The 12,442-nt window shown below is 43.5% G+C and overlaps 1 protein-coding gene across 13 annotated transcripts in view; it reads left to right on the top strand.

Annotated features, from left to right (window-relative positions):
- Positions 1-12,442, top strand: part of EEFSEC (eukaryotic elongation factor, selenocysteine-tRNA specific) — a 253,633-nt gene that overhangs the window by 94,674 nt on the left and 146,517 nt on the right. For all 13 annotated transcript variants that reach the window (XR_013414307.1, XR_013414308.1, XR_013414309.1 and 10 more), the window contains exon 3: positions 10,908-11,004. Coding sequence is in view for 10 of the 13 variants with exons in the window: in XM_077993686.1 (XP_077849812.1) it covers positions 10,908-11,004 (97 nt within the window). In the remaining 3 variants the exon portion in view is untranslated. The remainder of the gene's footprint in view (positions 1-10,907; positions 11,005-12,442) is intronic.

Raw genomic sequence — 12,442 nt, 5'->3', positions numbered from 1 at the left:
TTTTGTCTCTTAGATTTATTCCTAAGTACTGGATTCTTTTTGAGGCCCTTGTAAAGGAATTATTTTCTTAATTTATTTTGGATAGTTCATGGCTGGTGGATAGAAACACACCTGATTTTTGAACTTGTACCCTGCAACTTTGCTGAATCCTCCCCCCACCTTTTCTTAACATATAATTGTAGTCATGAGGCATGTACATTTTTATTTCTGCTTTTATTACTTAACATTTTATATAGCATTTGCTCATGTAACCACCACTCTGTTGACCTACTAGACTGGCTTAAGTTTCTGTTCTTAAAAGTAAAGCCTTGAGGTGAACATCTTTGTACATTATTAAACTGTATTTTCACTTTTTTCCTCATGATAGATTTGCAGGTGTGAGATTACTAGATCAAAGGGTCTGAACATTTCTAAACTTTTTGCTGTGCATTGACGTATTATTTTCTGGAAGTGTTCTACCATTTTACACAGGTGTCAGCAGATTACTTTGGTTTATAATTTTAAAGTATACTTGAAACTTAGTAGAAGATGGTGTTTTAGTAGAAATGGTAACTTAGTAGAAATGGTATTTTATTCTTGTTTTAATATGTGGTTCTTTATTTCCTTAAGTGTTTTGAACAGTTGTGCTTTTCTATGTGTGAATTATGCCCATGTAAAAATTTTGTCTGTTTGCCTCTTGCAATTTTAATGTTTTTTTTTTTTTTTAATTTTTGAGAGTGTTTAATATTAGTAAAGATATTGCTGTTAACCCTTCTCCTATCATAAGTCTTTGGCATTTGTTGTCTTTCCATTTTAGTTGCTTTTTTTGACATACAGAAGTTTCTAATTTTTATGTAGTCAAACTCTTTGATTGTTTTTCTGTGTGCTTCTTTATCTCTGAAAGTATTTAAAATTACTCTTGCATAAGCATTTATCAATGTTAACAGAAATCAAAATAGAAGATAAAAATGTACCCACAATCTTCTCAATGCATCAAATTAAAGTGTTTTTCCCCCAGGATCCCTGTCAGTCTTTCCTGCGTGTACATAATTTGAGGTAGTTGTTATCACAACATTGACACTGTTCTGTGTTCTAGACTTTTCTGTTTATTTTTCCACTAAATGTTATCATCTGACAGCATCCTTGATACATCATTCCCCTAGACTCCCTTTGTGTTTCTTCCTGCTTTTTAAATACTTTCTATTTCCTTCTCTGTGTTTTAGCCAGAGCCCTCTGTCTGGAGCCCACCAGGGACTCCATTGATCCTGCCTCCCTCCCTGTGAATGGGTTGAATGCCAATCTCAAGGAATTTCTCTGCTACTGTGTGGACTTTGACTAGATGTGTTTTCCATACTAGCTTTGTGGCTGACTAACTGTGTGTGCTTGGGCAACTCACTCCATCTCTCTGAGCTGCTATTTCTTCCTTTGTAAAAGGGGCGCTGAAAAGTTCAGTCTTATAGCGTTTAATATGAGGGAGCATTTGACATGGAGCCTGGCACACCTGGATGTGTAAGAATAATAGCTGTAACATGTGGAGCAACTGCTGTGTACTTGGCACTGTCCTAGGGGTTTCCCATACATAGTTCATGGAATCAGTCGGATCCTTACAGTTTCCTCAGAGGTAGATTTTGTGTCTGGCTTGACTACTTGACTATCAAGTGAGACTTGATAAATGTTGGCTGCTTTGAAATCTATCCCAAAGCTAAAATTTGTTTATATTCTATTTGTTTATATATCTTTATATGGATTATAAATTCATATATATACACATATATATACACACACATACATACACATATATATTTATCTGAAACTTTTTTTGTGTGCTAATGAACGTCAGCCTGCATGCACAGTCAGCACATCTAGGCCCAGCAAGCACCGCAACATACTGTAGCTGCCAGGGAAGTCTGGAGGAGACAGTGGGATGACAGAGACAGAAGTCCTTAAATGAGCTCTGGGTCAGCTCCTGCCCGCACTACAGAACTGTGCAGCTGCTGTCTCTGGCTGGAGCCCCTTGTACTCCCAGACACCAATCCAGTGGCTGCTAAACTCTACTCCCCAGGGCTTCATGGGGCTGGGTCTCCCTTGTACAGCCAGAAGCCAGGGTGCCCTAGTGTGTAGCATGTTCAGGGTGTCAGGAAGGCCAGCTTCTCTTGAATCTGGGAAAGGGCCAGACACCTGGCCCAACACACTGTTATATTCTATTACTATACATTGCCCAAAAAGGTTTGGATAAAGATAATTGAATTTCCAAAAGCTTTATGGGTAATCTCTGGAATTCCCCATGCACGTTCCTACGACTCTGTCCCTCTGAGCCTCTGGCTCAGGGCGTGGAAGCAGAGCCAGTGTACGTGGCTGGGTCTTGGCTCCATCAGCTCTGTTTAGTGCTAAGAATAGATTTTTGTCCTACCTGTCTCTTTCTCCTATGGGAGAGGCCTGGACTCTGGGCTCCTGCAGACCAGCCACTTACTCCCTGGGCAAGTCATAGCTTCTCTGAATATAGTACCTGAGCCCCTGCCCATGGACTATTGAGATGGTATGGACAGCACCAAGCCTGGTGCCTGGTACAGAGCAGGTCTCAGAGAAGTCTGAGTTCTTTTCCTGCCTTTCCTGTTTTCTCTTCTGTGTTTCTTTTCTTCTTCTCTGTCTCTGTTCCTCAGTGTTATTTTCTCCTTTTCCTCTTTCCTTCCCTTTCCTCACTGTTCCTTCCTTTGTGAATTATTTTTCCCTCCCTCGTTCCTTCTGCAAGCTCTCTTTTCTCCTGGGTATTGCTTTTCTCAAGGCAAAGACCTAAGCCCTGCTACTTCTGTGGGGGCAGTGCGTCATGTCTGAGCTACTCTAGAACTGATTGACGGTGGGTCTCTGGCCCTGTTTGGAATCTCCTTACTGAACTGAAGTCATCTTGTCACACCGACCTTTGGAGCAATGAGTGACCCCTGAGATTGTTTAAGTTGCTCTTTTGGGAACTCCAGCCTCCTCAAAGTTACTTCTCTTGTCTTTAAAAAAGAAAAAAATCTGATTTTCTTCAAGGGTTTGCTCCCAATCAGGCCAGGGCAGTGGGGTGAGGTTTCAAAGGCCAGTTGAATTAAGCTCCTCCCAACTGCGGAGCCTCCCATGCAGTTGGGCAGGAGATCCTGAGTACCTGGACGATGGTGGAGGTAGGCTAGGGAATTTGCTTTGTGTCAGCGTTAAATGCCAGAGCTGAAGTGGCTCCTCAGAGTAGCAAGGGGATTCTGAGGAAGGCAAGTTTGCTTCTGGCTGGGGAGTCAGGAATGAGGACTAACTCTAGAAGGGCATGTGATAACTAAGCAGGGGTGAGGTTCAAAATATGGAGCATAGGCCAGAACTGGTCACTGGGAAGAGGTGCCGTCATCTGTGACTGGTGTGCGGGTACAGACGGCTGGTGGTTGCAGTAGTTCCCAGGGTTCCTCGTGAGTTCCAGACGGCACTTTTATACATGTTAACCGATTCAGTCTGGGAGACAACCCTGTGATCTAGGTCATACCATCTCCTGTTGGACAGGGAAATGGGGGCTGAGTGAGGTGAAATCGCATAAACCGGCTGTGGAATGGAAATTAGTCCTAGGTTTCTTGCTGGAATCCTGCCTCAGGTCAGGCTGCCATTGCCTGGGTGAGGTTTGCCTAAGAGAGGAAGGGAAGGAGGTGAGGGCAACAGTGTGAGCTTGAGTTTTAAAAATCCAGATACCCAGGGGTTTTGCTGTGATGAGTCAGTGTGGAGAGACTGGAGCAGACCCCAGAGGGCCTTGTGCACCACCCTAGGCCCAGGCTTCATCCCGGGACAGTCACAGAGTCCTGAGAGTGGGGAGGGGAGAAGACCAGCACCTCAGAGTGGTGCTGCTGGAAGGTTCTCACAGCTGTGGTGCTGCTGGAAGGTTCTCACAGCTGTGGTCTGTGCACACACTTTGGAGAGCAGTTGGGAGGCCTGGGGTGAGAAGAGCCTGACCCAGAGTGGAACCCATTAAGAATGAAAATCAGGATGGATTGGAGCAAGATCCTAAGAGGAGAACCGATTAGATGCAGTGACTGATGAGAGACATTGGTGACCATGCAGTCAGAGAGGACTAATTCAGAGGCCAGGGCAATACTATCCTATATCAGAGGCCAGGAATTAGAGTCCGGGAGGCAGCCTGATGGCAGATGGCAGGGTAGAGCTAGAGTGCTGGGAAGGGGGCTTGGCTGGAGATGCTGGTTTGGGAATGGTCCACAGAGGGGCTGTGGTCCCCATGGTCAGCATGCAGGGGAAGAGCTGGGCTCTCGGGCCACTCTTTGGGGAGGCCTGCAGTGGGCGCATGAGTGATGAAGAAGAGCCTGCAGTGGGCGCATGAGTGATGAAGAAGAATGGCGCAGAGGAAGTGCTTAGTAAACGTCCTGCACTTAAAAGAGAAGGAGACAGAAGTGACCTTGTAAGAAAATCAGCCATAAGCTCTGGTGGGTAAACAGAAGTGGGATTTGTTTTGAAATATGAGAAGAAGGAGAAATTGGATATTGATTGAAAGTGGCAGGGTGGGGGTGTCAAGCAAGGGGGCTTTTGTCCCAAGAGGAGAGAAATCTGGGGCTGTAGGAGGCTCTAGATATGAGTTCAGGGAAGAGCATGGAGGGGCTGGGGAGCGGGGCTGCGGCTGGGGTGTCCGCATGGGTTCCTGGAAGGCCCCCACAGACCTGGCAGCAAGCTTGGGCTCTTCCCTTCAGGTGCTTCTTCTTGGGCTGGATCCTTTGCCTGGCTTCTGCTTAGGGCCACAGTGGGGGAATGTGAGGGGTGGCCGAGGGTCTGAGGAAGACGAAGGCAGTATTACTCAGAGTGAGGGATGTGCACCACATGTCACACAAGATCCATCTGGGACTGTGCTTGGATGTGGCAAAATTGCAATGAAAGTTAATCTTTCTTCAGTTATCTTTAAATCTCTTTTATTAAGTCAGAAAAAAGTCTCAAATTGGTACTGTTGTGTCTTAAAGATTTCCCTAACTTTTTAACCAGCCTCAGCGCCTTCAGCAGGTAATAGTATCTAGCTAGAATGTAATAGCTCTATTTTGTTTTCTTTGTGTTTATTTTTGTAGCTACAGTAGTAGAAGATTTCTTGTCCCCTGAGATTGGGTTGTGGTTGGTTAATCAAAAAAGTCCCTTAGAGCAGAGAATCATAAAAAATGACACATTCATGCCTTAAACATAGTATTTTAACTTAAAACATGTACATGCATATTTATTTAATAAAATCAACAATAAAAGCTATAACAGGAGAAATACAGCATTCTCAGCATCGTGCCTCCCTTTCCTCATCAGCACCAAGACACTGGCAGCCAGGCCAGGCTGGTCTGGGGCTTCTTGGCTGCATGTGGATTTGAGTTCTGAATTTGGGCCTGACTCCTCTTCTTCAGGCTGTGCTTTTGAAGAATGTTTGGTTTTTGTGTCATTTATAATTTCAATTTTCCATGCATGATCACTTATAATCTATGTGTTATCTTTAATTCATTTGGTCTGAGTACAGTTAAGTAAGCTATATTCTGTATGTTCTTCTTTGCCAGTATGTATGTATGTATATATGTATGTATGTATGTAATTTATTTATTTATTTTTGAGACACAGTCTCACAGTGTTGCTCAGTCTGGATCTCACTATAACTTTGAACTCCTGGGCTCAAGCGATCCTTCTGCTTCAGCCTCTTAAGAAGCTGGGACTATAGGCATGCGCTACCACACCTGGCTAATTTTTAACACTTGTTTTATAGATGGGTTCTCTCTGTGTTGCCCAGGCTGATGTAGAACTCCTGGCCTCAAGTGATCCTTCTGCCTCTGCCTCCCAAAGTGCTGGTATTACAGGTGTGAGCCACCATACCTGGCCCAGAATTTATGTTTTTGAAAGCTTTAGAGTTTGCTGATTTGGCAATAAGGAAAAGTTGTAGCGTGCAGTCTCCAGTCGCATCACTGTGGGCAGCAACTGTGATCATTCTGGCTTTTTCTATCCAAGTGTGGCATACTTTTCTTTGCATGTGATTGTTTCTCTTGGTCACATCTTCTAGGTTTGTGCGGTTTTCTCAGTGTTGTGGAGGTGCTCTCTAGTAAGATTTCCCAGAGAAAGCCTCAGTGACTGACTTTAATTCTGTTGTGAGTGTTTGAGCAGCAGTTTCCTTCTCTTTGCTCAGATGCTCTCCAGAGGGGCTCCACAGCTTTGTTCCACCTGTCACTTGCTGGGATATGTACTGCCCAGCCCGTCTTTTCTTCCAGGATGAGCCCACTAACTAGAGCTCCAAGTCACCTTTCATCTATAAATCACTCCCGAATGCAGTGCACTGCCCACAATTTCAGTGAAGCAAGATTTACAAAGTCTGAGTACAGAATTTTTCTGTTTTCACACAACCTCCCTGCAAGTCTTCTCTGGTTTTCTTATCCACACCTAATTTAACACTAGATTTTAAGGAGATTTGTCTTTATCACACCTTTCCAGAGCATTCAATTTAGTTTTCACAGAAACAGCTATTTTCACACTGTTGTTTCATGATACTAAATTAAATTATGTTGTTTCAGTGAAACTTATAATGGGCATTACCAACTTTACAGCATAACCAGTTTCAGCATAAAGGTCAGGAGGCAGAAGTGCAGGAAGTACTCACCTCTTGAGCGTGACCTGTGCACATCATGCTGTCTCCCCAGCATGGGGGTTTGGCGTGCCAGGAGCCAGGAGCAGGTTTTGCAGAGGGAGTGCAGAGCATTGCCTCATGGATGTCCTTAAAGGGGCCAGTGGTGGGAGGGCTTCTACTCTACCTTTTATTTGTGGCATGTGGTGGTTTTCCATTTAGATAGCGACATGAAATTGCATTTTAAGATAAATATATTTAAGTAAGAACGTTAATTCTTTTAAGGAAAATAAATGAGTAAAGAATAGCTCAGGTGGCACACAAATTTGACAAAGCTTGTGAAGAGGATGTGGGACAATTGGTCTATGTGCAGGTCAGCCCTGAGAGAGGAGGAGGAGGGGAGGGAGCAGAGCGACCTTGACGTTTTGTCATCCCCTCTTTGTGCCCAGGCTGGCACTGGGCTCAGTCTTCTGGTCTCGTGTTTTGAAAGACCATTGATGCCATCTTCCAGGTCAGTATCCCTGGGGAGGAGATGCTGGAGGTCGTTCTGGGGATCCCAGCACTGTGGGAAGGACAGGGCTCTGGAATAGGGCTTTTGGGTCCAAAGTGCTGAGCTCTGGATTCCTCCTTGCTTCTGCCATTTGCTTCACCAGTGACCCTTTAGCAATCATTTGACCCTCTGTGCCTCAGTTTCCTCATCTCTAAAATGATAATGTTATACCTGACATCATTGCTGTGAGGATTAAATGGAGTCATGTGAAAGCATCTAGCCAGGTGCTGTGTGCATGGTGGGTGCTTCACCATTATTTGGAGAATGAATGTATGACTCTGAATGTGGGAATGATGACAGCAGTTCTTCCTACCTCAGAGGGTTGTTAAGGATTCAATAAATTTATGTCTGCAATTTGAAAGTGATAGCAAACTATCATAATATTGGATACTATAATTATAGCTATCATCATTTTTTCACTGGTTTGAGAACTAAAATTACATATATTTAATGTATGTAATTAAGGGCAAGGGTTTTGTTAATCTGGCTACAGGAATTAAATATATGTTCCCTGATCCTTGAAGATCAGCTACTTTCCAAATTCTCATATGGATTTGAGAAGAGACACATGCCCCTGCCTCCAGCCTAGGCTGATGGAGGATTGTTCTCATGGTAGTCTCAGGTGGAAAGTAAACTCAGAGTTGGCTTTAAATCACAGCCCCACCACTCATTAGCCTGTGGCCTGGAACAAGCTACCAAAGCTGGCCAAACTTTTAGGACCCTCTTCTACGAAATAGGGGGAAGAAGAATAATACCCACCTTACAGGATTGTGATGAGGAGATGGGGATTGGAAAGCTTCTAGCACAATTGCTTGTACCGTTGGTGCTCAGTAAAGGGTCCTGTCTCTTTCTGTCACTCTCACTGTGTTGCATGCTAGAGTATATACAGAGAAGCACTTAGAGCAGCCCTCAGTATCGGGAAGGTAAGGGTGGCTCTTCCTGGAGGAAACAAACTCCAGAACTAGAAGTGCTACAGAAATGTCTCCTGAAAATACATTGGGTGTACAAACAGTTGAAAGTGGTTCAACATTGTATGGATTACTTATAAGGAAATACAAATTAAAATGAAGTATATATTAAAAATAATTTTTAAAAGACTGTTTTGTTATGCGTACAGTGAAATAGGCATCTTAGATGTTCATTGTCATAGTGGAAAAAGTAGCATACCTTTCCATCTATTTTCTTTGTAATTGAGATAGAATTCACATACCATGAAATTCATACTTTCAGTGTGGAAATAATTGTACATCATCACCAGTGTCTAATTCCAGAACATTTTCATTACCCCAACAGGAAACCGTATTCATTAAGCCCTTTGCTCCTCATTCTCTATGCCCCACCAGCCTGGGAACTACTAACCGACATTCTGTTTTATGGACTTAAACCTATTCTGGTATTTCATATAAATGGAATTGTACAATATGCAACCTTTTTTGTCTGACTTCTTTCACCTAGCACAGTGTTTTTGTGGTTCACCACACTGAAGTATGTATTGATGCTTCATGTCTTTTAATGTCTGAATAATATTCTGTTGCATATATATATATACCATAGTTTGTGTATATATACACACCATAGTTTGTGTATCCATTCATCTGTTGATAGACATTTGAGATGTTTCTACTTTTTGGCTATTGTGAATAGTGCTACTCTGGACATGTATGGATATGTATTTCTTTATTTGTTTTCTGTTCTTTTTGGATATGTATCTAGGAGTGGAATAGCTGAATCATATGGTGATCCCATGTTTCCCTTCATTTTTGTAGCATTTTTTTACTGCATATAAAATTCTTGGTTGGTAGTTTTTTGTTTTTGTTTTTTTTTAACTTTCACTTCTTTGAATATATTATCCTGATACCTTTTGGCCTCCATGGTTTTTCCAGAGAAACCAGCTGCTAATCTTATTATGGATTCCTTGTACATGAGTTAAGTCGCTTCTTTCTTGATAGCTTCAAGATTCTCTTTGTCTTTGGCCTTCAACAGTTAGATTGTAATGTGCCAGGTGTGGGTGCCTTTGAGTTTACCCTACTTAGAGTTTATTGAGATTCTTGAAAGTGTAGATTCATATTTTCCATGAAATTTGAGAAGTTTTTGGTTATTAAACATCACAGCTTCCCTCAGGCAGCTGTGGTGTTAAACAATTGCCTCTGATTATTTTCAACAAACTCCCACAGGGTAAAGGCTATTTGCACTGAGCAAGCTCCAAGGCAGATCAAATAAATATAGCATTGTGAGTAGGGCCTTCCAGGGAACCACCAGACTGGAAAATCATGATCGTTCTCTGGGAGAAGGGCTTTGAAGGAACTCAAACCCATTCTGCCCCTTTCAGTGCCTGGCAGGCTACCGATTGGTTTTCAGGACTGCTGCAGAGTTAGCATAAGAAGAGGGAAAGTTAAAACATCAAAAACTCACTTGGTTTTACTGAGACTCTTCTTGAGTAAACACTCCACAGTTTGCTCAAGCCTTTGGTTAATTCCAGAGTTCTGAACAAGTTGATTCTGGTCTTTTTTGCCAGTGTTCTTTGCTTCCATGGAAGAGGGCTTTTCAGATGTCCTTGCTTTATCATTTTGCTGATCTTTTAGTGTGTATTCACTCTTAGATGTGTACCCCATGAATTTACCCCAAAGCCAAGGCAAAAAAAAAAAGTCATTCATGCCCACTGACATGTTTATCACAGTGTAATTTATAGTAGTGAAAAATTTGAAATATCACAAATAAGTAATGGAGGAAAGCATGTACAAGCATGTAAATTCTGGGTCATACCATTGTCCAGGTGTCAACAATGAAAGAACAGGCCCAGGCAGGGAGAAGTGTTACAAAGAGACTGAGAGCCCTGGCTTCAGACTCAGATGGGCTGGGTTCAAATTTGGCTCTAAGGTTCATAGCCAACAACTTGAAGCAAATCAGTTAGCCTCCCTAAGCCTCATTTTCTCATCTATAAGATGGTGACAACTCCATCATGTGTTGTAGATGCTTTCGTTTAAACCTCACATTATAAGGTTGGCTCAGCCATGTAAGTTGTTATTGTTGTTGCTCTTATTCAACAGAAAGTTATTTGTGATATAATGATAAATAAATTAGCAGGATATGAAATTGTATGCATACTATAACCAAAATCTGAAAAAAATAATCCATTGGCAAAGCATGGGAAAACCATGGTTGGAAGAAAATACACCACAATGATGGAATTATGGGTTATTTATTTTCTCTTTCCCTCTTTTTTTTTTTTTTTTTCCGTAACAGTGTTCCTTTTTTTAAATGGGAAAGATAAATGTCCACACAGATTAAGTATGTCTTCTTAAAGATACAGGGGCTTTCCCAGTAGAGTTTAGGCAGGATTGCTCCTCCTTAGAAACTGAGATTATAGAGATGTGCTTCCAGGTACATCTGCAAGGACTTTTTGGTCACTATTATTTCTTGCATCTCTTCAGAAGGCTGAGATGTATTTATTGGTCCTCTTCAAGGAGGTCTTTTATTCAGAAGCCTAGGAACCAGGATCACTGCTGCCTCCTTAGGGAGAGCTCTGAAAGTGGAGCTTAATATCTAAGAGAGCCCTTTAAAATTCTGATGTCCATTGCAGGGACATTTCACCCAAAGGGGGAAATTTGGGGCCTCCATTGCATCATCTGCCACATGTGAGTACAGTGGTGCTGTCTTCTAGGCTCGGTTGATGGGGGGAGAGAAGAGGACGCTCATCGCACTTGGTACTGTGCCAGGTGCTTCATGGATGTGCTTTGTGTCCATGTTGCTGATCTCTGTAACTGTGATGGGACTTATTTTCCATTTCAGGTTCCGAGGTGCACCGATTATACCCGTGGCGGCCAAGCCAGGGGGACCAGAGGCCCCTGAAACTGAAGCTCCACAGGGCATTCCAGAGCTCATTGAGGTACTGTCAGCTTGAATCCAGGTTGCCCTTTAGCCCCAGCGCTGCTCAGGCAGACCGCTTTATGTCCCTCTCTCCCCTGGGAGAGAAAGAGAGGCAGCCCTAGCAAGAGGACTCAGTTGGTTCCATTAATCTAACTGCTCACACCTTAGTACAACTCCCCCACTTCCCTCAAAAAGGTAAACCCAAACTAGGGCTCCTAAGGTTCCCTGAAGCCCATGACTCACGCTCCAGCCAGAGACTCTGCAGAGCTCGTCACACCTTGCTGTGCCTCGCTTTTTCCTTTCTCTTGTTATACCTCCACTCAGACAAAGCAGCTCCTACCTGTCTGGAACCCTGGGACCATGACATCCATTCCAGTCCTTCAGACTGTATCAACTCCTCCAGTACACCACCTGGGCTGGGTGCCAGCAAGGCAGGGGTGAAGGACGTGAGCCCAGCAGCAGGGACAGTGCAGCTTCCATCCTGGGCACCTCCACCAAAGATGGGAGGCTTATCTTCAGAAGCTGTGGGGCTGAGGCCCAGGTTGTTCTTCCTAACTTGTGCTGGTAGTCAGGGAGGGAGCCCAGTCATCCATCAGGAAGGGTGTGTGTGGCTGCTGGTGGTGCTGGTACTAAGGAAGGTAGCAGTGAGAATGGGGCCACAGAGTTCCTCCACAGAGTGCTCAGGCCGTTCAGAGGGGTGGAGTAGCAACGTGCATGGCTCTGGGGCTGGACTGTGGTTCAGGTGCTAGCTCCACCACCACTCTTTCTGACCTCAGGCAAATGATCTACTCTTTCTTGCCTCAGTTCCTTCACTTGGAAGATAATAGCACATACCTCATGGAGTTGTTGTGAGGGTTAAATGAGTTAATGTGTATGACGTGCTTGGAACAGTGCCATGTCAGTGCTTCCTATTACAGTGATGTTGATGTTTACAGGCCAGGCACTGTACTAAGTTCTTTACGTACAGGATCATTGACATTCACAAAAACTCAGGGAGGCTGAAATTATTTATCCCCATATACCAACGAAGAGTCTGAGATTCAAAGAGGTTAAATAACTTGACCCATATCTCACAGCAAGTTACACGGTGGAGCTGGGATTCAGACCCGGGTTGATTGTTGCAGTCAGCTTCACGGCCCACCTGCATCTGGCTCTGCAGAGCCAAGATGAGGTGTGACCACGTACATGCACTGCCACCATTTCTGTGACTCACACATGCTGATCTTGTCAGCTTAGCCAAACAAATGTTTTCTGGGTGAGGCTTTTGTTACTTTTTCATCAGGCTTCTGAAACCATTTGTCTGGGAGCCTGGGACAGTTGTTTTTGTTAAAGCAAAATCCTCAAAAATGCTGCTATGAAAGATGTTTGTATACTCCTTTAAGAAGCCTCTATATAAATCTCAGACCAAGCCTGTTTTGTTTGAATCTCTAGTCTTTTTCCAAAAGAATTGCTATCTC

Source organism: Macaca mulatta, chromosome 2, assembly GCF_049350105.2.
Source record: "Macaca mulatta isolate MMU2019108-1 chromosome 2, T2T-MMU8v2.0, whole genome shotgun sequence".
Taxonomy (NCBI): Eukaryota; Metazoa; Chordata; class Mammalia; order Primates; family Cercopithecidae; genus Macaca; species Macaca mulatta.
Note: the sequence above shows the minus strand (reverse complement) of the source record. Positions and strands in the feature narration are given on the sequence as shown.